We start from the raw sequence: 26019 nt of genomic DNA on the forward strand, positions 1-26019 counted from the left end.
ATGTAGCAACTGCTTGCTATTCAAAAACAGGTGCAGAGTTCCATGCAACTTTATTGACCCAGTGCAGTGAAAGTTTTTTTTGTCAGAAAGATACAAATACTACCATTCCAGGTTGGCTAGATCCATTTATGTGTCCAAAATAATATAGATTTCTGGCCAGTAATTGTTAGCCCTTATACTGGGGTTGTAGAACAGACAACTCTTCACATATGGTTTATTTTTGTGAAAAAGAATGTTCGCAGAACTCACTCTTCCATGTTTCCCAAAGAAAAATGTGCCTACACCATATGATAATAGAATCTTTTGAATTAGAAGAGACATTAAAAGGCCATCTAGTCCAACTCCCCTGCAGTGAACAGGAACACCTACAGCTCCATCAGAATGCTCAGAGCCCCATCCAGCCTGACCTTGAGTGTCTGCAGGGACGGGGCTTCCACCACCTCTCTGGGCAACCTGTGCCAGCACCTCACCACCCTTATTGTAAAAAACTTTTTTATGCCCAATCTAAATCTCCCCTCTTTTAGTTTGGAACCACTGCCCGTTGTTCTGTCACAACAGATCCTTCTGAAGAGTCTGTCCCCTTCCTTCTTAGTCCCCCCTTAGACACTGAAAGGCTGCTCTCAGGTCTCCCCAGAGCCTTCTCTTCTTCAAGCTGCACAGCCCCAGCTCTCTCAACCTGGGCTTATAGGGGAGGTGTTCCATCTCTGATCATTTTTGTGTGTATATATGCTCCATTGTGAGAAGGTAGATATGAAGTACACTGATTATACTTCATGCAGTGGAGAAACATTTCTCATACCACCTCAAATTGAATACCACATTCCCTTCAGATATATAAGCATTGATAAGGTCCCCCTTCAGTCTTCTCCAGGCTGAACATTCCCAGATCTGTCAGCCTTTCCATCCTTCCCCACTGCACTGGAAGTTGCTTATTCCCAGTGCTAGCCTACTGTGGGTGATCCTCAGTGCTTTTCACTGCAAAGTGCCTGCTTGAAGGTAATGTATGAAAAATCTAGAGAGCAAATACTTCCCATGCCTGCTAGCTAATGGCTACATTTCATTCTCAAGGGATGAAAGTTTTCTAGACACTGTCTACTTCTGTGAGCACTGATAAAAACTGTGTAAACACTGTAAAATACTGTAAACTACTTTTCCAATACTACAATTGTAACAGTGATTATGGGCCCCATACCATACCAAATTCCCCCCAAAGTTAACAAAAAACTCCCATTTTAAGACTTAGGCTGCCCCTAAAAAGCCAACACTGATCTTTTCGATGCTGCTGACATACTTGTAGATGAGCATCTCACCAGCTTCTGAAATCTTCAGAAGCATTGCACTCAAGGAATTGCAAAGTTCTTGTACAACCGGACCTACATTTCTCTAGGTAGATTTCCATGAGTGACTAATGCTGACAGTAACACATTGACTCTTTCCTCATAAGAGTTGAACACAACTATTTAAGACTAAAGATTAACTTCCTCAGAGTTCAAAACTGTTAATTTGTCAAATTTGAACACTGAGGGTAAGTCTGGCCATAGCTGTTAATTAACTTATATGATGGCTATCAATATTTTACTTTCCTGGGATTTTTCCATTTTGAAGACATTGAAAGAAAACTGCATTGCTAATAAGACTGAGAGGATGGAAGGGTTTTGTTTTACCAAATGAGATGGTCTTTGAGTCTCAGTCCTTTCTTAATTTGTTTAGGAATCCGAATTGCAGTATGTTGTTAAGTATACACATACAGATTATAGATGAACTTCTGGAGGTCAGAAGCACTGAAAAAAAATATACTGCTATTTTCACTCAGCATACAAATTTGTTGAGTACAAGAAGAGAAATAGTTCTTTGCAGTAATTCAATGATATTTTTAAATTGATGATTATGCATAGGATTCTATAGGTTTTAAGTTGTGCCAGGTGAGGTTGGATATTAGGAAAAGATTTCTTCTCAGAAAGTGTAGTGAGGTATTGGATGAGGCTGCCCAGGGATTTGGTGGAGTCACTGTCCCTGGAGGTGTTCAAGATCTGTGTGGATGTGGCACTGAGGGATGTGGTTAGTGGGCATGGTGGTTGGACTAGATGGTCTTAGTGGCCTTTTCCAACTCTAATGATTCTATGATTCTCCATGGCTGTCACCTGTGGCTCAATAGTAGTTGGGAAAAACAAAGTTATTTTAAAAGAGAAGCTATTAAAAATCAAGAACGTCAACATTTTGAATTGAAAACATACTCTGTAAGCATGTAGATTGTCTTTTGTTGAAGCAAATTGATGTCTTACTGATCAACCAGTGGCAAATTCAGGCATTGTCAAATATTGCTACATTTCCAGCCAAAATGGATGAAAAGAGGTTTGGCCAAAAGTTATACATGCATGTAGGTTTGTTAATGAAAACAAAGTGGCAAAATATACATCTTCTATATTGTGCTAATATACTCTCGATCTGAAAAGTGACAGTGCTTTTTATAACAGTATTAATAAAGTGGGCAGCCAGTTGGGTGCCTTTGGCACACATCGAGGTTGCTACTCACATCCATATCAATTGCAGAACACATCTGTATGAGCTCTGAGCTGAGGTGTTTATCACATTGCTCCTTCCCATGGTACCTCCCCTTGCCACCAGAAAAATCATCAGTCTTGCTATGTGCCAGTGTGATAAATCAGTGAAATCCACCATCCTGGATGGAAATCAGCAGCCATGGCCAGGGAATCCAGCTGTACGCTCCAAGGCTGTTCCTGCTGAGCGCTTTGTGCCCACTGTGTACTTTGACACTGGCTTCATGTGCTCATAAGGACCGATTTCCAGAGAGGTGACGACGCATCCCAACTGCAATCATTTTCATTTGCTTGTGGGAAAACAGTGCTTTGCTTTTCTCCCGTTTTCCAATGCACCGCAATATGTCCCCCAGAGGTACAGTGGAGTTCAAACACTCTTTATTGAAGCAATGAATTTAGCATGAGGCAGATAATGCTCACAGTCTTTTTAGCTTACAAATTCTACAGAAAACTGGTAGTCTTTCCTGCATCTGTATGTTTTTTTAGTGGTCTCCATTTGTTGCATGTTAATTTGAGCCATCATTAAAAATGAGTACGTCACTTTTTCGTTTTCATAGACATTGATTGCACATCTAAGCAGATAACAAATCCAATAGTTTTGTACTCTGAGCTGGTTGTCTAGAGTGAGTAAACAGCCATTCAGGAATCAGCTTGATTTAATGACTTTTAAAAGTGGGGTATCAATTCCTTTAACAGTGACTTCTAAAAATAAGACTAAATTAGTGAAACAGTAAAATCTCAATTACCTGAAAGTCCAAATACCTTATCTAGTAAATACTGATTATTGTTTTCCATAAATTCAGTCCCACAGTTACATAAAATGTTCTCACTGGTAGTCATTCTTGTGAAGGTCTTTGGGTTTGCAGTCTCGAGACACACTTCTCTGTGCTAACAGGCCAACTGAAAGTAATTTTAAAGAAATCTTCAATTTAGGAACTAGCCTTTAATCAGAATGGCTACAAGGGAGGGCAGGCAGCAGCAGAGTGGAATAAAATAATCCTGACTTGCTGCCCAGATGGCAAAGGCTGTTCAAGTATTCGCGAGTTTCAGTTATTTCAGTTGCTGAATTCTTTCTCCTCTGCACGTACTTCTTTGTCTTTGAAAACATTTCATTGAAAATGTAATATACATCATTAATATATTGCCATACGTATGTGAGTGTACATATACACAGCATATTGTGTAAACAAAACTGGAATGTGTCTTTATGAACTATGCATACCCGCTTCCCTATGTAGTCCTTCTGTTGTGTATTCTCGCATTCCAGTTGTTACTGTCATGATTCTCCAACAGGAAGAAAGCAGTTCTCTGTATTTATAATTGATGTAGCTCAAAGTGATGCCTCAGAAGCTGATTTTGTTGGTTACAGTGCAGGAGCAACTGAACCATGTGTGCTGTGGGTAGTGTGGGTTATCTAGCCACCAGAGATGCAAGGTGGTCAGGTGTGGGGTGGCTCAGACGTTTATGTGTGTGTGCCTGGGGGGAAAACAGGAACATATCACTGTGTAATGCTTTGCATTATTCCAAAAAGGGAGAATGAAAAACCTATTACAGGTTGTTTTGTTGTTGTTGTTGTTTTGTTGTTTGTTTTTTTTTTAACTACAGAGAAAGGTAGTAAGTAATGAAGTAATGAAAACAAGACATTTGTTTCTAGTGCCTGTTTATCTAAAATAACGGAGGTTAATTATTAAACCTTTTGCTTGGTCGCTTACTTGTGCTGCTGATGCTTTAATCCTGGGTCACAGAAAGTTTAAGAGTGCTTTGCACCGGAGACTTACTTCTTTTAGCCTCAATTTTTCCACACTGAAAGGATGTTTGGAGTTTTGCTGCTTGCTTTCTCTGTAGTTTCTGTCGCTTCTGCTGAGCTCTGCAAGCCAGGTAAGTTTTGGAGCTGCTGATTCCCACCCCTCCTGAGGGAAATCTGGCTCTGAGTGTATTCCTGCACAGCGGTCAGCTTCTTATGTTTTTAATCTAGCTGGTTGCCTCCAGTTTGAATACAGAAACTCCGAGCATTCTCTTTTCTGAGTGCAAATGAAATGCAGATGTTGTTCTTACCTGTTCTAATGAGGTAGGGGTAAACCTGACTGAAAATCTGCAGGGCTGCTGCATGTTTCATGCTATTAGCTTCTAGTTCTCCTAACCAGTTAATCTGCTATGGCAACTTTAAAGCCGTGGTTAGTAAAATAATTAGAGAAGTAAATGATTTAAAATCCCATCTCGTCTGAATATCAATACATTTACCTTTTTTCTCTTTGTGTCAGATGCACAGAATGCTTTCAAAGTGCGGCTTAGTATCAAAACAGCTTTGGGAGATAATGCAGTAAGTAAAGTATCTTCACATATTGTTCCTAACTAAATTTCTGTCAAAATAGAACTAATGCACACTGTACACTTTCTGAAGGCAGCACAAGCAATTTGTTCTGAAGTATTAATTGTAATAACTTCTCAAGTTGTGACATTTGACCAGCGTGCTCCTTAAGATGACGTTCTTTGTTAAAGTGTAAAGCTTGTCTTTTCTTGAAGATAATTTTCTGTCAAAGTCCTTTTTTTCTCCCCTGCTGGAAAAACAGTAGAGATGCTGCATTTTGTGCACGAGGGACACTGTAAATCTAAGTCTGTATTTTGGGAAAAGCACTCCTGCTTGAGAGAGCCAGTTGTAAAGTCAAGCATGCCTGAGATGATAAGCTGGAAAAGATTTTTAGGTCTTTATGAAATGGGATTTTATGTCAGGCTCTCAGACAAGCATGATCTGTAGAGATCATTCAAGCATATCTGATCAATTTCCTGCTAATGTAGGTTTCAGATAGTGCCCTTTCTTCTCTGCCTGTGGTGCACAGGTTAGTCTCATGAGGACTGAATGCTTTGTCTTAATTAGAATCCTTTCACTTAATGTGGAACTTCTGGGATGAATAACAGGGGGCTGTAATACAGGGAAGTTTGGGAAATTAGGTGGCCAAATGGTCCTTCCAGTTCTAAAGTGCTATGAGATACAGAAGAACACGGTATTTCATTTGCAGTATTGAATTCTTGCCACAAATCTCCAGTGTGTTACAGTGCTTTGCATAAAATTAGATATGAAATATCTTGGACAATAACCTGCACTGGAAGTCTAGTGTTTGATTATTAGTAGTCCTGGAAAATAAGATGCCATAGAGTAGGTGTTAGAAGAGACTGGAAATATGAGAATCACCCTCTGACCACAGAGGCCATTCAAAAACGACCTTGAAATATTAGATAATTCAAACTAACATTAGCAGGGTACTAATTCCACTGGGAACTTTATAAACCAGATAAATTAAAAAGAAATAATCAAGATACATACTAAAGTACTTGTCTATGGAAATTAATATTGAAGTCAATCCTCGTGGGTGAGAGATTTTAATTAAAAAACTGTGCGAGCCTGCATTGTTTAAAAATTTATTAAAATAGTGTAATCCTGTGGTTGAAAATACGTCAAAATCATTAATGAAGCTTCTTATAATAACTACTAATATTTTTTTAAATCTTGGTTCAAAACCTTAGGAAATAATAAAAATGGTTGTTTGCAACAGTGCTGTTTTTTAGTGCTTTTTTTAGTTCTCCAACTATAATAAAAGACGGGAGATTTGTTTGATCATTTATAATTTTTCTATTTTTCATCACAAGAAGGGTATGATACAAATCATTAATCTTAAAGGTACTTTATATTACAAGGGAAAAAAAAAGCAATAACTGTGGAGCCTTTTATTGGTTTTTGGTAGATAGATAGTAGTTTATTTCATTTAACAAAATGTATGTAAGACCTGAGAATGAGACAATCTAAAACTTAAACAATGTTTTAGAACATTGAAAGAGTTATAACACTGAAAGAGTTATGGTGCCATACAAAGTTATCCGCAGATAATGAAGAATTTATTAACTTCTGTTAACAGCTAATACTTCCTTTTCAGAGCCATCACAGTCTTCTTTGCAAATGACTGAAACTGAAAACTGAAACTGAAATTCATTTCAGTTTAAGAATTTGGTAAACTTCGATCTTATTTTTATTTTTAGCAAATAATAGGGTAGGTAAATCTCTCATATATCACAATAGGAGAGAATCAGCTTGGAATATCTTGGTATGTTGCTTTGCTGTTTAATTCTGTTTCATTCATTTACAAGTCACTTCAATCTAGATAACCGCAGAAGACCCTGATACCATGATCATTTCACTGTAGGACTGGCAGGATAATCCTGGTTCAGGAGCATAGAAAATAGGTTAGTATAGTTTTCCAAGTGGTTTAATGCATAGCATGCTCTTTGTGTGATGCTAACACAGACAGACACCATTTTTTCATTTGTCCACAAGGTGGGCTGTACTTTTAGGCAGGGAGTGCCATTTTTTGTGTACTAATGTTGGAAATAACAGCTAAAATACAGTAAGCATCTAGCTGTTTTCGTGCTACTTGGTAGTATCGGAAGTACATGGAAGAGACATTGCTTGCTATGCACTGGAAGTAAACTTAAACAAAGGGATGATGATTTATGGGACTGTGTCTCCCTGACGATGGCATTACATTTACTAGCAGCTTCTACAGTGGCTGCTAATCACCAGTTGCATTAACAGCAGACAGTTAATTCAGAAGGGCCAAAGACAACCATAGGGAGCACGTGTGATGTGTGATGTGTTTCTCGGATATACATGTAGTGCACTAAACATAAACATACCAAGTACATATACTTGAGAGTGTTGTATTGCATTTGTGTCCATGTAAGCATGCAGGAGAGCGTGCTTCATCGTTGTCCATCATCCATCTATTTAAATACAGATGCATTTAAAATTATGGTAAATAGTTTTATGGCTTATACCTATATTTCTTCCTCTACTACGTTGTCTCTTTGTCTTTTAACACTATTGCTGACATTACTGTCATGTTTTCATTAGTGACATGGGATCAAAATACAAGCTTTAAAATATTTTTATTCAAACTGTCCCTCTTTTGCTTTCAGTTTAAGCTCCCAGACTGGCACACATCACACTGTAATTACCTCTCTTCCTTCACAAGGCAGGAGTGGTGAGTCAGACCCACAATTCCCAGAACTGCCTATGGATTTTAATGCTGGTTAAGTAGTCTATCGCTCAGCTCTGTGGTACCTGTCTGGTCATATCTCTACCTATTTCACCTGTTTTCATCTGTTTAATGATGATAAATATGATCGGCTTTTTGCCCTCTAAATGGCTGCCTCCTTCCCTATTCAGGTTCCCAGTCTGCAGAACCTCAAAGCAAAATGTGTGATGGTGTCTGGAAGTTGGATCCCTCCTTGTTTCTGCAGAGAAACTGCAGCAGTTCCATACATCCAAAATCAGAAATTAAAAAGCAGAATTAAGATTTGGCATTTTCAGTTGTGTTTGCTTATTCTACTCCTGTTTTTTGAGTGTGTTATAAAGTATGAAAAAGTAGTCCCAGGTTGTTATCAGGGTTAAGTATCCACACTATTGGATTTCTGGTTTGGATGATTACAGTGCAGATTTTTTTTAATGCTGAAAGTTAAATATTAGATTTGTGTTCTGATTGACTGAACTGCATCGAACCTCCACTAATATCATTCCAACAAACTATTAATCTTTGTAATCTGCTGAAAAGGAGAAATTCAATCAGTGAGTCATGGTCATGGCTATTGTTATAAGAATGTAATGCGTGTAGTTTTTGCTGGTCATTAGAATTGCATATGGGAATGAAAGCACAGGGGAACCTAGTGAAGCTTTCTCAGAAACATGAAATGAGGGCAGCATGATTTTTCAGCAAGACAACACAGAAGAGTTTTGGGAGCCTGTATTTTATTTGTTACTGAAGGACAAAGGATGCTTTTTTCTTTCTTTCGTCTCAAATTTGATGTCGTAATTAGTTGACTCTATCTTCATGCTTATAATTAAGAACAGCATGCAGCAATGAGGCCATAATCTGTTTGTTGGTTGTTTTGTTTTTTTTTTCCTTGTGTCCTGACATCCATTTCCCAGAGCCTGCCTTCAACGTTATCTTTTTTGTTTACTGGCAGAACTAAATGGTCTTTGAGAGTAGATTTAAACCTTCTTCAATGCTGCTCATCCACAAAACAAGCAAAGCCATAGGTGCAGTTATGTTGGGAGAATTCTGGTAAAAAGCCTGGTCTTTGATGTAAGAAGCTTTACATTTCCTGTTTGGCCAGCGTACAGAAACATTCAATTCATTCATTTTTTTGGAAAAGTTCTTTTCACTTTGTATTGCACTTTACAACAAACATTAGAAAAAGTTGCTTCTGCACGCTAAGTACTAGGCAGGAATTTATTTTCATAGCACAGTCAGTGAATTTATTAATTTTCTTGATCTGTATGATATTTCAAGTTCAGTGACTCTTTTCCCCCTCTGTCCTGCCAGCACTGGAGCTGAAACTGATGATTTTCCATCTTCTTTTACAGTATGCCTGGGATGCAAATGAAGAGTACCTCTTCAAGGCAATGATGGCTTTTGCAATGAGAAGATACTCCAGCAAGAACACAACTCAGTAAGCATCTACTCTGACTTGCGTTACAGCTATTAATGATGCATGTAGCAGTACACCTCTGCTGTACTGAGGTGTAGAAATCGTTATTTACAGCTTCTAAAAGCCAAACATGCCAGCGTATTTCTTCAGCACTCAGTTGTATGTTAAATTTTGCACTTTCTATCTTAAGCAGCATTCAGTCTTTGGACCAGTCTCCCCTCTACTGCTCTCAGTGGGGTTGTGCTAATTTATCAGAATCTGGCCGTAAGACACAATTACCTTCTGGTAACCACGCTGAGAGGAGGAGCAGGGATCCATCAGCAAAGCTGAGCAATGCGGTACAGATCCTTGAATAAGCAGCTTTGGTGCACATTTACTTGGTGTTCAGCTTAGGCAGTGTGCTGAGGATAAGCTGACTCAGAGGGCTGAAAGGTGGATAGCTGCGCTGGTGCTGAGTTCTGCTAAGGTATATCCATCTCTAATATTACAGTGGCTGAGTTACCTATCATCAGAATGTTTCATATGTTGCAGTTCAGACATAGATCAGCCATTAATTGGTTTGGGATTAAACCTACCCTAAGGCATTGAATATTCTTCTCAGGCTTCTGATCATTGCAACTTACGAAATTAGATGCCAGATCAGCAGACCATTTAGCACGCTGTTTCTTCAGTATGTTCTTCCCTTTCTTAAACAAGAAACCTCATGAGTGTATTCCTAGAGGCTTATTATTTTTTCATTGTTTTTCAATCTAAAAGGAAAGATTTATGGCTCTGGTACGTTAATGAGGATAAGGTTTTCAATTTACTCTCTGAAAAAACTGCTTCAGGCCATCAATGCATCAGATAAAGCATATTGCATATTTGCCAAGACATTAGTTATCTTCATTCATATGATGATTATTGTGGTTGCTGCATTTTCTCTTAAATAGAAGGTGCTCTCCCTGCTCCATGTCACAGAAGTGTTTGGTTCCTTGCTGTTTTATTTGTATTCCTTGGAAGGTGTCTCATTTGAGCAAGGAGCCATTACGCCAAGATTAACACAAATAGTCAAGTATATTTCCACTGCACACCTGCAAAAATGAGATCAAGATACCAGCTAATTACAGGTTATTATGCAGGGTTGTTTTTTGTAGGTTTTTTTCCAGGTTTTCAGGAGAGTTTTTCTTCTGTCTCTGATCCGTAAAAGCTTGCTTCTGTATATCCATTTTAGTCCCTGGTCCTCCTTCTAAAATTATTGTTCTGTTCCTCCTTCAAAGACATGATGCTTTTACCTGGCAAAATCCTATGTCACATGCCACTGAACTTTACCCTCTTCAAGTACTGCAGCTGTCTGCAGACTCAACTAATTTTAGAACGTTTGGTGTAGGAATGGGAAAAGTCAAACCAGTATGACAGGAATTAAAGTTTTAATGAATGTTTTATTTATGTGTTCTGGGAAGTCACAACATTTGTTCTCCTTTAACTCCTCCCAAGACAAATTTTCCTTTCCAACTACGATAATGGCAGTCTTACTCTGATTTGGAGGTAGGCTTGCATGCGTCAACACTTTCCTGCTACTAAGTTTTTCAAAGGAGAACTCAGTACAATATTTGCAAAAAGGTATGGGCATCTTCTGCTGCTTCTAACACAGTACAGGATTTCTTCATGAGGTATAATTTTCCAGGTAAAACTGATAGCTTTTCTAGGACTTTCAGATACCTTTAGGGTCATATGTAGACAGCCAATGTACTGCTATGCAGCTCTGGTATCTTCTAAAACTTATTAGGCAGCAGTCTGAAGATTTTCCTACCCATAGGTCTCTCCCAGATCTTGTGAGATCTCAGAGTTTCCCTTCTGTGACTGAGAGCTTGTTGACCTCCCAGTATACCCCAAATAACATGCTTGTTTCCATTATTGGAAATAACATTCCTCTTTCCTAGCACTATGGCTGGCAAGAGGCATCTGGGTACAGAGAAAGGAGCGTTGTCCATCCCCAACTCCTTTGCAGTGGGAATGGCAGTGGGGGGGCACTCATCATCCAGGAGGGAATAGCAGCGTGCAGAGCATACTGGAGAAGCACTCTCACATAACTGGTATGAACAGTGGCAGGAGCTGGCAGAATGGTGAAGAGAGAAGCAGGAGTGGGAACTTAGAGAAGATGCAAGTACCCCTCATAGTTACAAGGCAGGTAAACCCCAGACTCTACTCAACCTTGATCCCAAAGAGTCTTGCTTTGCTTTAGACCAAGTGAAATCTTATATCTTTGGTCACTAAGAAGTTTTTCTGTTACGCTGTTGGTTAGGTAGAGTTTTTAATCTAGTGAAGTGTGTTTATGCTACAGGCACTTGTATAGGTAAATACCAGCAGATTTTCTTCATGAGATGTAAAAGTATCATACACACTGTATCTCAGTTTCTCTGAAGTTAATTTCTAAACTAAACTTTAATAAATCATGGAACTGTGTTTAATGTTTGAAAGGTTTGATGAATTGTCAAGGTTGTGTGAAACAGGAAAAAGACACAATCCATTGAGTTACTCAGTAATTATTAATGCAAATAAAATAAAAGTTTATTTTGCAGTTGAGAAATACAGCCTATCAATACCTGAAGGGAACCTACACCCAGGAGGGGAGTAAACTCTTCAAAAGGGCTGACAACAGCAGGACTAGGGGAAATGGATCCAAGTTGAAGGAGGGAAGATTTAGGTTAGATGTTAGGGGGAAGTTCTTTACTAGGAGAGTGGTTAGGCCCTGGAACGGGCTGCCCAGGGAGGTTGTGGATGCCCCGTCCTTGGATGTGTTTAAGGCCAGGTTGGACGGGGTCCTGGGCAACCTGATCTGAATGTGTATGTTGGTGGCCCTGCTAGGCAGGGGGGTTGGAACTACATGATCCTTGAGGTCCCTTCCAACCCGGGTGATTCTGTGATTCTGTGATCTGTGATTTATTTCTTGCTCTCTGTATGACCTTTTGATTCACTCTCACCACATACATTCAAGAACTACCTGAGCCAACCTTTGATCTGTCATTGTTAAAAGATGATAGTCTACAGCCTGTTGTTAACTCTTCTTTCTCTAATCTGTGACTCATTTGAAATAATATGCATCTCTTTTGGGTCTGAGACTCGTTAATCTTTAAAGTAGAAAGAATGTGATCACTTGCATTTAAATGAAAGGATTTGCTTTTGTGTATCTGCTCCCAGTTTGTATGTAAGAAAGCTGCAGTTTTCATTATGGAGTGACCAGAAGTTCATCAGAATTATCTGTCCTCTTAAGATAGGTATTTTTGGTACTTTAAAAATATTCTGACTACTCAGAACAACAAAATAAACTTCTAGAGATAAAGCTGTTGTGTCAACGTGACTTCATGGCTGCTGGTCCTAACAAGGAAGAAAACAAAGGCACATTTGAGAGAACAGATGTGCAGCACTAGGTGGGAAGAGGCTTGGCATTTTCTGGAGAGCCAGAGGTATACACCAGGGCCTCAGGGCCAGCGCTTTTCCATCAGCTAATGGCTGCCATATGTACCCAGTGCTCTTTCAGTCTTTGGCAGCTCTACTTATCCCTAAGTAATCTTCTAAATGTCCATAAGGATCAATTATGCTGTTTCAAGCCGAGGATTCTTCAGGGTTTCCTGCCCTCTCCTCACTGGTGCTCACTTGCATATAAGAAAGGAGATTGATTTTGGGCTGGGAATACTAGGACCAGGATCCTGTCATTTTGATACTACAAATATCCTAAAGCAACTGTGGTGAAAGTCAGCTAAGGAAGTAAACAGATGTCCATATGAATACTTACAAATACACTTAATTTGCAAAGTGCATGATAAAGTCAAGTTTTTCAAACCTAAACACTGAAAAGGCACAGTTTTCTAACGCTTCAACAAGCTTTGAGTCAAATCTATGTTCAAATAACATGGGAAAAAAAAAGCATACCTGCTGAAAAGGAGTGGTCCCATTGGTGCTTGTTGAACTAGTCCATTTTGGTGTTTATGCAATCCTCTTTGAACTTCTTGTGAATGGTGTTATTCTTTTTGGAGCCTGGAAGGATTTACAGCATTCAGATTCTGCTGATGAAAAGTGGCAGTGAAGCTGGGTTTTAGATGCTGATCAGGCAAGATCTTAGGCACAACAGGGAGCATAAAGGAGGCAAAGTTTCCATATCTTAGTGTGAGCCTTACTGCCCAATTCTGCTCCTTCTAGAGACAGACACACTGTCCCAGTGATCACTGCCTGCTCTATGTCATACTGAAAGCCTGGGTGCTGTAGGGATGACCTCATTCTTAAGAGTCCCTTCGAGTCTCTGAGGCTGTAGAGAATTACAGCATGTTCTGCCACTCCTTATGCATGAAATGCATCCTTCTATTGAGAGAATGAGCTCTGTTCACTCCTCACTTTTTGAGAACACTTAGAGAGGAATACGCACAGCTATTTTCTACTTGGATCAGTTTTTGAGTGCACCACAGGAATTCCAGCTTTAAGAGCTGCGGCAGTGTGAAGATTTAGGTCCTACTGTTACAAATTCTCCTGATGGAAAACTTCCTCCACAGATACAATTTTAGATATTCTGTGAAGTCAGCAAGAGTTTGTCAGCCACCAGCTAAAAGTAGATTTTTTTTTTCCCCCTCTCCTGTAAATTTTGTGCTTTGCTTTTATTTTGAGAGGAATAAATCTACTTTTATCTTCTGGCTGTTGCCAAAAAACTGATGTGAACATCTTTTAAAATCCCAGAGGATGGCTTTCCTCTTTTATCCAGGAAAATTATCTGTATTTGCAAAATTGATGTTCCAGAGAGGTAAAAGTGGGTATTTCAGCTCTGCAAAATCACTTCTTTCCATTTTATTGCATGTCTCTGTGGAATGCATACCTTTCCTGTAAATGAAAGTTTTTCCTTCCCAAACACACTGGTACCTGAACCACCACCCAAAAAAGCTTGAAACAATAGGTATAGTATTTCAACAAAATATCAAGAGTGAACTACTGTGAACAAGCCAATTCCTGTCCTGCCAACAGCTATTGTTGTTCTGAGTGAAGAGTATGCATTTATGGGTATCATTTTCTGTCTTACATTCTTTCCTACTTTGTGCTTTCTGCTCTTCAGGCCATCATTGAAGTCCTATTAGCAGTCATTTAATTAAGTTTGTAATTAGCCAGCAGATGGCACTACACAACAGAGCTCTGCGGCAGGTCACTGCTAGCAGTAGGGAATTTGTCACCCTGGGAAGGTTCAGAAACTGGAGCAGAAATGTTAAAACTTGCATTTTGGTGATGGACAAACCTCGAAACCACAGATGGTAATGGGCATTACAAACATCCCTGTAGTTAATTGGAAGATACAAGACAGGGCAACTTTATTGTGCTTGTGGCCAGGAAGATGGTGGGCAAAGGTGAACAAAGTTTGGGCTGCCCTGTGGAAACAAAAATGGTCTTCATCCTGAGTCATGGGATATTAGAATATCTGCTCACTGCTTGCATATAGCCAGTAAATCTGGATCCTGAGCCAAAGTCTTTGGGTTATTTGTTAATGATATGGAATTAGTTCTTATTTTTTTTTCCATTCTTATTGCTTTAGCTCTCTGTCTTTCAATTGATAACACTTTGGATATCTTACTATGATGCAAATTATATTCCTTGCCATGCTGTAGTAAACAGTGTCTTTATAGCAGCTGCTGTATATCACATGTGTTTGGCTGGTTTGTTTGTTGTGTGAGTAAAATTTGAATAGAAAGAAGAACATAAGGGCACCATCTATACTTAGTCACTATTTACTTACATTACACCTGCACTAGTATTCAATTATTTGGTCTAAATACTTACGATGATGTCATTCTGTGAGATATTCCTAATTATATTTCCATCTTTCCCTACTATTAGTGGTAGATTACAAGTTTAAAAGATTACAAAGAAACACACCTTAAAGATATTCTGCTCTCTTTTTATATAGTATGCCAAGAGAAGCTTCATGCCGGTGGCCTTTTGCTGTCAACTTCACATAAAACCGAGTAATCTTCTTTTGAAACATTTGAGATAAATATGTCGTAGCACAAACCAGAGGGCACAGGCCAGTGCCAGTATGATGTTTATATTTAGCCTGTTGACTCCACTCTGTGCCTGACAGTGCAGAAGGATGTCAAAGAGAATAATGTCAGTTTCTTTGTTCTTCCCTCCCGGCTGGTTTCCTCTCCTTCTCTATGAAAGTGTTCCCTATAGGAGGACTGCACTCACTTGAAAATTGTATGGGACGTCAACAATGTCTAGCTCCTTAGTTGCAAAAAAAAAAATCTTATTTTACTAATGCATTTGCCCAGTGGACAAATATGGCCTTTTCACAGCCCAGATGATTAAGATACTTTTTTTTTATTTTTATTTTTAATTGCACTACATGTATGTCCAAGACCAAGCAAGTTTGTAGTATATTCAGAAATCATTTGAAGACCCACATTTGGTCTCAATAAGCTTAAATTTTTTCAGTCGTACTGAGAAATGAGAAATGCTGTGGATGATGTTTCTTTCTTGAGCATGAATGGTTACCTTTTTTCCCTCTTTAGAAAGCTACTGAATATTTCAATAATTTCTGTTTCAACCATCTGCAGAATTTCCAACGTGCTGCTTTGCAATGTGACGGATCGGGTGTCATTTTGGTTTGTGGTCACAGATTCCTCCAAAAACACGACAACTGTTCCGGGAAGTGAGGTAGAGGCAGCCATCAGGTACAGTTGCTAATCCTGCAGTTTCTCCTTCCTTGCTGACTGAGGACCATTTTTCTTTGGCCATAAATGAGCTCTCTGCCTCTGTAGGGACAATCTAATCTAAGTAGTTAAAACACCATGCTCTTTCAGGCATGCATGGCTAGCATGATTTGTAACAGTTCCATGGAATGAAATGTATGTGAGCTTTGGCATTCTAACTATAGAAGGAGTCTCTCTTAACACTGGAGCTTTAGGTGAAGACTAGCCATTTCCTGGAGCTGGGGCTGTAAGTTTTTTGTCATGTGCATAGCAGAAACACTGCTGTCATCCAGTTGCTACACTTCCCAGTGAGAGAGCCTTCTTCCCTAGATGACAGAATTCCAGCTTTTGGGGATTAGATCGATGTTATTTCATGTTCACCGCATGCCATGTGAACTTCTATACCAAGGTTAGTGATCATAGACTCACTTTAGTGCTTGTCAAATGCAAGTTTTCAGATTTAACGTAGAAATAAATGTTTCCATGAGAAGGGCACGTGAACTATTCATGAAAAGAACTGGCTGTGTCCCAGCTTGGCTTAAATAGTCTTATACTCACATTGCTGTCATACTTTTTGCAGCACTTTCTGGAATGCCAGTCGCTATAGTAGCTGAGCATTACTTGTGCAAAATACCATGTGATACAAATCAGTTCACTTTCTACTCAATATTGCATGCTCTAGCCAATAAAAGCAAGAGTGCAGAGAGGGAAAAAGAAGTAATCTGACTCCAGTGGTCTGTCAGAGCTACAAAAGAGGTTTATGGGGATGACTCCCACAAGCAGCATAACTCACGTATCTTTCTTGAGCACCAAGTAGAAAACAGACCTCTTTGTTTTAAGACATTCTGTACTTTGTCTCGAAAATTCATGTTACCTCCATAGAGGTGTAATGCCTAATTCCTGATGAATGACTATGCGTTCTATTGGAAAGATTAACTTTTAAGCTTATGAGTAGATTAAAAACTGTTTCCTACAGAGACACCAAACAATAGCTTCATAGCATTAGTGGAGGAAGCAGATTATTTATTCACTGAAGCTCTCTAACAGTGTTGGAATGCAGGTTTTTGTTTTTTTTTGCATTTGTGTTATTCTTTGAATCATTCAGAAGCTGATTTATTTAAGTCTTTTATGTGCCCTGTTTGCTGGAGAAATTGGATGCTATTATAGCATGTTTGTTTTTTTAACTGTTGTCTTTCATCCCATAAAGAAGAATATGCTATTAAAAAAAAAAAAAATCCTAACTTAGAAAGAAGAAATAAAATAGTCTATAAAGCTACGTTTTTATTCTAGTGCTCCTGATTGCAGGCTTCCATACCAAACCATTATTCTAATTCTTTATACTACGTGGGTATCATGTAAGAATGCTACTCACAGACCAGGATTTTGTTTTACGAGTTTCTTTCAGAAACAAAGAACAAAGAAAGCAACCTTTTCAGAGCTCTGTATGAGTCCCAAGATCTTGCATAAATATACACGAGACATTTATGAATACACAAACACATCTGCACCTGTAGTTACCTGAATGTGTTTCAGCGCATAATTCTGTAACTACAGCCATTAGATGAGGGTTAATAATGCTTACTTCAGCTGCTCACAATGAATCATTTATATTTATAAGGATGAAAATCTCTCTTAATCACAGGTAGCTTACCTTATAATGAGTCTTATAATATGCCAGAGCTTTCAGCCCTCTCCAGGATTGCTAGCTTTCCACTAAGGGTAAGAACTTCCTGCTTAAAAGATAGTCAACATTATGATTTCCAAGAAAGGAATTTGCAAGGATTTTACTTTTGTAAAATATATCCCCTATGTTTTTTACTTTTGTAAAAAATATCCCCTATATCTTACAGGAATATTTCTTAGGAAATACTTGCTCTGTAGTAAATCAATTGAATTGTATACAAGAAAGAGGGTGAATTTTATAACTGCAACCAAAATCTATTAAGACCAATATATGTAATTTATTTTATCAAAACTTTGAAGCATTTTGCAAAAACTAATGAAATATATTGCTAAAGCCTTTCCAGGGTGCTTAGATTCAGACCTAAAAGTTGCTGCAAATGCTCCAAAGTAGCAAATGTGAGTGAAGATACTGAAGATACCCATTCAAGGGTAGAAGTTGTGCTACTCATTTGAAAAGTGTATTTCTCGAATTTACAGTTTCTCATAATGGAAAAAAATGTGCGAAATCCATTTAGATACATCCTATAAAGAAGGACATTTTGGCAATGGGGATGGATTCTTCTGGACTAAAGCATAATTAGTGCCTCACGGATCTAAGAAAATCTCCAGCAGCAAGAGCAGATATATGTGCTCATAACAGTTAGTATGGTTCTGTTTGAGAAATTAAATGGCAGTGGTAAAATCCTCTGAGCATTGCATGGTGGATCTACCAGTGCCATGCAATTGTGGAATGCTGTATGAACAAGATGTCACAGCCACCATTACAGGTTATTGTCTTCAGCATGTAATCCAAACCAGAAACCACTGGTTTACTTCAGATCTCATCAGTGTTTTCCAGTTTTTCAGATAAATACACATGCCAGTCTGATGTTCAACACTCTGTAAGCATGTGTTCTCCAGCACCTCATCTATCAGACACTCATCTATGGATTGCTGACAAGATCTATGCTAACGGTGAAGGTCTGTGCAATCTACCAACATCGTGTTCAACTAAATTAAATATTAAAGAATAAATCTTTAAAAACCCTACCAGACTTGCAGCACATACATGAAATTTTTTTTTCCTATCTTTTTTTATTTATAAAATATCTTTTTGAAGAGCTGTGATGTTTTTTTTTGTGTGTGTGTTTCTATGAAGGATGAACCGGGACAGAATCAACAGCGCCTTCCTACTGAGTGACAAAACATTGCAGTTCCTGAAGATATCTACAACCTTATCACCTCCTGTTGAGCCCTCCACACCTGTCTGGCTTATTGTATTTGGTGTTGTTCTTTCTCTCATTGTGGCTGGAATTGTTTTCCTCATTGTTTCAGGGATTCGGAAACACAAGAAGTAAGCAGCTTAGCTTTTCTTCTGGTTTAACTGCAGGTTAAGTCAGGGTGGGTGGTTTTGCCTTTCAAATCTACTTCAGATTTATCCCTGATGTATCCTTGCTCCACCCATAGTTAAAGAGAACTTTTGCTCTTTGCTGAGGGTAAGGTTTAAGTTTTATTAGCTGTGAACTAGATGCCTAAGTAATGCTGAAGTATACTGAGAAAACAAGGAGGATAAAAGCTTGATCCTAGCAGCTATCTAAGTAGAGACAACAGCTTTTCAAAGGCTTTTGCTGTCATGTTTCTCAGTGTTTACCTGCTGTAGGTTAATCTCCTCTCACAGACTAGCCAAATAGCTACCAAGGGAGAGCATGCTGTCAGTGACTGCTCCCTTTCCAAGGCTGTAGTGTCAAAACCTGGCATGGCTAAAATGATGCTGCTATAGTTTGAGAAGCCTAAGTAGAAGATACAATAATGATTAAGGTATGGCTGAAGAAGGCCTACCCAGTGAAATGGAGCATCATTTCAGCTACCACTCGCATCCTGATTGTCACACTGATGAGCCTAAGGAAGCTTCATCGTGTGTTACCAAATGTCACTGTTAGCCTAGGTGTTTGCTGTTTGGCCATAGGGTATGAAAGAGATACTCATTTGTTTCTGCTCAGTGTCTGCCTTGTGACAACACTGGCAAACAGAGAAGGCCATTCATTCCTTTTGTGAATGCGAGTCCAACCTGTTGTGAGCAGGTTGGAGCAGGCCAGAGGTTAATAGGTGATATTTTTATTCCTTCATCTCTGTTGACTTGGATCTGGAAATAAGAAATGGAAATTTCTCACTTAAGGTGAGATCCTGCCTTGGGAGTGAGTAGTAGTTGAGCTACTTCTCTACAGAGTGAATAGGAATCTACCATAGTCATAGTACAATAGTCTTCAGCTACCATGAAGATTAGATTAAATGCAACATTGTGACTTCAGAAACTGAAGAGAAATTGGAAAAAAGAAGGTGCTTTTTGTTTTTCTTTTTTAAACAACTAGATAGTACTATAATTATTGAATGTATTGTGAACTGTATCCCCAGATATATCAGGGCAATGGAATTATAAGTGAAAAACGTTGCTGAGGTTTTTCCTTTCTGCCTGGTTATCATCCCAAAAAAGATCTCAGAAGAACAGCACTTACTGTGAGGGATAACTGGCGCTCAGAGAGAGATATATAGTCTGAGTCCTTTCAGTTATACTTGCATGTGGAAGAGCTCCATTTGTGTACCCCCTTTGCTGTTGCAGAGAGATTGGACAGGTACTTGAGTCCTACTACAGTCTTTGATGTGATATGGGCTGAGTTATTTCATCCCCTGAATCTAGGCAATCTTGTCTATGAAACTGGAGAATAATGTTTCTTCCTGGAGCCCATACCTGCCCTCTGCATGCCTGTGTAGTGTCACGACTGTGTGACTCTGTGCAGCATCTAGCTCAAAGAGGGTCTTTGAACATTTCACATGAATGTAATATAAATAAATTATGTTAAATATCCACGATTGTTTTTCTAGCTAAAATAATCCTTTATGCTTTATACCAGGCTAAAAGACAGTATTTTCCCTTTCTGTTTTCAAACTAGCTCAACTGAGTTTTGAACAGTCTGTTACACTCCTTTTGCTCCCCTCTCTGTTTCCCTATTCTGTCTGTATGCATAGTCTTTGCTCAGGGTAGAGTCATCCACGGTTGATTTCTAACACTCCTTTCAAATCAATGGCATCTGCAGGCAGAGCTGAGAGAGAGAAAGGATAAAACAAGTACGTATTTGTTCTTCTGCTCACAGAAAGACTGGGAAGGTAAAAGAGATAGTCTGGACTATTTGGCTTTTTGAAAGAAGAGAGAATTTCAAAACTGCTTATCTCTTCTTCAGGTACCAAAGCATGTGGTAAGATGTGAAAAGTCTTCAGCACATTGGTAATGAGTTTTCCTCATTGCCAGCTATGTTGCCTAATAAGCTGTATTGGAAATATGATCTGGAGGACGGTGTTGATTTGTCATAAATCTGGCATTTTGTCTTTACTAGTCTTTAAAATACCAGTTAAATACCTCAGTTGAAATAAGCACCAAAGGATGTGCTGCAGACTGCTCATACTCAGGTAGCAAGAAAGCACGTGATAGACTTCTAATAGAGTGTCAGTAATGAGTTAGACTTGTGTGTCATTTCTTGAACTGGAAGATTTTCTTAATTAGGTTTTCACTGTGCATCACTGCCAACATGTGAAAATCCAGGCCCCAGCTGCTTGCAGCCTGAAGTCATTCGCAGAGCTCCATGTGATTATAGCTATTGACTTTACAGTGAGATCAGATACACTGTCTCCCAATCTCATGTTTGTTCTCCTTTAACAACAGCGATATGACACCTCCTTCTCTACTAATATATTTGGCACATAGGCAGGGCAGGACTGTTTTTTGGGTCAGTCCCAAAGTAGTCAGGCAGTTGAATGGAGCAATCTTTGCAGGGCCCTTCCAACTGATCCCTTCCCTTCCCTTCCCTTCCCTTCCCTTCCCTTCCCTTCCCTTCCCTTCCCTTCCCTTCCCTTCCCTTCCCTTCCCTTCCCTTCCCTTCCCTTCCCTTCCCTTCCCTTCCCTTCCCTTCCCTTCCCTTCCCTTCCTATTTCCTTTAGTGGCTATGCTGAGTTAAAGTGAGGCATACCCTTTTCCCCTACTTCCCATATTCAGCCGGGCTTCCCTCTATTAATCTCCAAGCATCTATTTTGCAGTTGAAGGCCCTCCTGAGCTGGATTTGATATATATGCCTTGAATAACCCATAATGTTTTCACTTCCCTTGACTTGTTGAGTCTCCCTTTGAACTCAGCAATTCTTAGCTTCTCTGAATTACTACAGCAACAAGTTCCACACATCTTCTACTCCTCTCTTTTCTTTTGAATCTGCACCTTAGTACTGTCTCTGTGTTTTTCTGCCCACACTTTTTTCTGTTAAAGAACCCTCCTTTCATCACTGCAGGAGCAGAAGGGGCAGCCAAAGATTGCCACTACTCCCACAGTTTATTTTTAGCAGGCTTGTAATGCCAAGAATTTCCCAAAGGCCAATAAAATTTTATTATTCTTAATATCACCGTTATTAACAATTATACTGAGTCAGGTTGTTATGATTGTCCTGAGTCAGATTGTTACAGTATATGTTGCGGGATGGGAAGAAGCAGTAGAGCTGACCTTTGAGTTTCTTATCCTCTGAAACCGCTGATGCTGCAGGTTGTAAAGTACAGAACATTTTTCCACTATGAACTAGTAGATCTCAAGGTTAGAATAAATCTGGAATTAAAGGAACGCTGTGACATGTTGACTGATATTTCTGTATGATGCCTTCTTGTGGTTTTCATTTTATGTGATTTTATTTATTATTTTAATATGGTTGCTGTGAGAACTGTGGCACATAAACATGAAAGCTATGCAATCGTTTAATCTAGAAAACAGAAGTATAATAAGATACTGAGTTGGAAATTGGCTGTTAATGAAGTTAGAACTAGAAGTGCAGATTTACAGTGCTAAAGTTCCTGACTTCCGGAGAGGATCATCAGGGAGTCTGAGTGTGCCTGGGTCTCCATCATTGGAGGCTTCAGTCAAAAGCTGATCTGTTTCTAAAAAGTATATCTTAATTTATCCAAATAGGTTGGTTGAAATCTCTGACATACATAACAGGCTAGATTTGTAGGGCAGTCCTTTCTGACTTCAAGCAAAAACATTAAGAGGTTTTTTCCATTTTTCTCCTACACCAACTTTACCCTTCTGTCATTTTACAGAACAAGGAGCCAAAAGATGTGTATAACATGTTTACAACATTTTCACTCCAGGTTTTCTGATTCCCAATCCTGATCTCAAACCACTTAAACCCGAGTTTCCTGCCCCAGGAACGAAAAGCCTCCCACCTTTTCTGGTGTGTTTACAACAGCAAAGAGGCTTTGAGTGTGGCTGCCTGCTTTTGCACTTGTAGGTGGTCGTGAGCTAATGCAGCTAAAGTCAATATAAGAGCAAATAATGCTGGGAAGCCTCTGTGACAGATTATGCCTTTCAGTACATAACCTACAGTGAGCTTCTGTCTAAGTGTGCAGTTTTCTGTCTGTGAAATCTTGGTGGAGTGCTGCAGGTCAATAGAATAAAACAATTTTCTCTTCCTTGTTTTTAGAAAGAATAAAGAGTCAACAGAGAGAGAAAATTTAGAAGAGAAAGGCGAAGTGACAATAACAATTGAAAATGGGATTCCTTGCGAAACACTGGATTTAAAAGCAGGCCACGTTAATGGAGTCTTTGCAGCAGATGATGAACGGTTCACGTCCTTATGAAATGCTGCCATTGCTATCTGGTGTTCTTTTGAAAGACTCCTGTGCCTACCTTATCTCGTCTCTACTCCTGAATGTCAAACATGAAGACAAGAAAAATGTCCTTTCACTTAATTTCCCTTGAGAGAACCTTTTACTGATAACACATACACTGGAGCTTCCATTACAATGCTTTTGTTTGTGAGCAAAGCAAATGAGAAGACCTCACATTATAGCCATTTAAGATTTCAGAAAGATGTGTGACAGAACAGAGCTGAAACCTGCCTTGTGTCAGGCATTTAATTTTAAATGATTATTTAAATGTCTATTGTTGTTTTTTCCTTGATATAAACATGAAACTGCACTATTCTTGACTGTCACAGGGGAGATCATCTATCATTGTCAATTCTGTCTGGGCTTTCTTTTAAGCCATATACAAAAGTTTTCTCTGTAAGCTGACTTCTGTTTGCTGATACACTGTATGCTTTTGGATGAAATAGTGATCTGTGCATGAAGCTTTTAGTTTATTTGGGGGGATAAAAGCTCTCATAGCCTCTGTAAAAGCAGGTTAAAAAATGGCTGGGCCATCTACAGTGTTGAGGACTAGCAAAAATGTGTTTTTCACATTAAAAAGTCATAAATTACATGACCCGGAAACCAAAAGTGGCAAGATTTTGAATTTTTTTTTTTAAATTAAAAGGAAAGGGAGACTTTCCACAGGTGCCTCCTATTGCCAATGGCCCAGCTCTCATTGACTTTCTAAGAGCATACTGCAATTGTTTGAAAAGTTTTCCTTACATTTCTTAATAATAAAACTAAAGCAGATTTCCAAACTATATAGTGAGCCCAGGGTCAACTGAAATCTTCACGTGGCAGCTGGATAGCTGATTCAGCCCTTGAAACACCAGCTGCTGTTTTTCATACATCATGCCTAGCTGAGGTAAGTGGGCAGAGAGCATTCATACCTAGGATTCCTAGGTATGTGGCTGGAGGCTGAGAGTATCAAACAATACCAGGCGCTAAATTTTATTGCTGGATTACTCTGTCATCAGCCATATATACAGACTAAGCTGTCTGTGCCCTACTCCTCTTCCTATTTAAACCAGTGATGTATTTCTTGCTGATTTGAGAAGAATTGGGCCTGAGTAAAGGAGAGTTTCGTATGTGGGTAATTGCAGACAGAGGATATAAATACATTGAAGTAAAGTAGGGGACCTGTTGGTCACCAAATGGCTGCCCACACCACTGGAGGTAGGTTCTGACCATTAGCTATCACATTTTTAGTGTCATGTTTGGAGACAATGTTAGAAAACTCATTTGCTTATTTCACCCATAGGAACAGGTTAAATCAGGATAAAAGCTCTTTGTAAAGGACCTTCCAGTGTCCTGAAAATTAAGGAAGCTTCTCATGCCCTCAGGTATGAATTCTTTAGCATTTTGACTGTATCAGGCATCTTTGGCTATCCATTTGGCTTGACTCTGGCTCTTGGGAATGGGGTAAGCAGAATGGGGAGGGGAATGGTGAAACAGCAGGGTGAAACAGGGAGACTGAGCAAGCGGAGTGCAGAGCTGGGTGAGGGTGGGGGGAGGAGGGCAAAATATGAAATAAAACTGTGGTCCCACCAACCATTTGCCTCACTTGGTCTCCTTCTGTGTCCTACTGATGGGCCTCTCTGGACAAGGAATGTGACTTCTCCATGTTTTGGAGGGTGCACTGCTCGCTTCTCAGTTACTGATGATAGCATCTCATTGCTTCAGATAGCGTTCAACAACAAAGATACATATTTCTCACAGGCACATCAAAGGTTAAGCTTGCTGTTGTTTAAGATCATTTGGGGGAAAGATACAGAGTACAGTCTTATTATTGCTTCCACAGTCCTTGCTCCCAGGTCTTTCACTCAGTCAGAGTTTTATGTTGGTAATTCCGATCGCATCATTTCCAAACCTTTGCACTCTTCACATTCTTTATATGACAAATAGCTACACTGCAGTATGACCACAATAGATTGCTGTAGCAGCAGCACCTCTGCGATAGCCTGTGAAAGATTTCAGTACAAAGAGCTTAGTGGTGCAAGAGCAACCCCAAGCTACTGTATAAAAACTACCATTGTTCTGTATTCTGTTGTATGAGACCAGAATAAAATTCATATAGTATGACAAAGGACTGAGCATACCTGAGCATACTGCCATGGCCTGAGTGAAGGTCTGATTCAGCCTGTGGCAGTAGTCAGCAATTGGAAAATAGATTGAAAGCCTCTGAGCAAAACACTGTGTGGTGTGGGCTTAGCACTAGTGGCACGTATTTAATCACTGGCTTCCTCCCGGCTCACCTCTCAGCAGTGTAATTACTTTACAGCAGTTTGGTGTAATTTTCCGCTAATGATGATATGGGACTCACCCACAGCATACATCTTGCCTGTCTCTGCACTGACAGAAAATGGCTTGAGAGAAGTAAATGATACATGAGCAGACAGGTATCACACTTAGCAGCGCTTAGAAGTCAGTGTTGGTGTTAGCTCTTTAATTGAAATAGCTGCTGCAAATGAGGTTAATCAAGGGCATGCTGCTACAGAGGAAATAAATCTCTTTTCCAGTCTCTCTGGGTAGCAGAAACCTATTAGAAAACAAAGAGTGCTTTGATTTGGTAAAGCCTGTTCTCCAGCACCTGCAAATGTTATGAAAACAATTTATATCTGCTGAGGACCTGGCCAGATGTTTTATGTAACTTTCACCATTTGTAATTTCTGCTTTTTTTAAACCACCTGCTATCAAAAGATGTGATAATAACAAGAAAGTAAGAAACAAGAGACAGAATATGCAGTAAAATACTTCCTATTACAATGAGTCAGTTGTATTTGTGCTGAGCCAATGAATTTCAGCAAAAGAACATGGTGTGCTCAAGACAGAACTGTTTTATTTTCAGGAGCTGCTTTTGAGAAAAGAGAGAGGAAAGAAGAAAATTCAATTAAACAGAA

At 39.2% G+C, this 26019-nt stretch overlaps 1 protein-coding gene across 1 annotated transcript; it reads left to right on the top strand.

The window, feature by feature from the left end:
- The first annotated feature begins 4283 nt into the window (after positions 1-4283).
- On the top strand, positions 4284-25800 carry CLTRN (collectrin, amino acid transport regulator). The gene is made up of 6 exons (XM_048965132.1): positions 4284-4436; positions 4820-4878; positions 8974-9059; positions 15605-15721; positions 18561-18755; positions 22912-25800. Exons 1-6 carry the CDS (start codon positions 4370-4372, stop codon positions 23066-23068), a joined length of 681 nt encoding a protein of 226 aa, XP_048821089.1. The 5' UTR covers positions 4284-4369; the 3' UTR covers positions 23069-25800.
- Positions 25801-26019: the final 219 nt, after the last annotated feature.

Source organism: Lagopus muta, chromosome 1, assembly GCF_023343835.1.
Source record: "Lagopus muta isolate bLagMut1 chromosome 1, bLagMut1 primary, whole genome shotgun sequence".
In the NCBI taxonomy this organism is placed as follows: Eukaryota; Metazoa; Chordata; class Aves; order Galliformes; family Phasianidae; genus Lagopus; species Lagopus muta.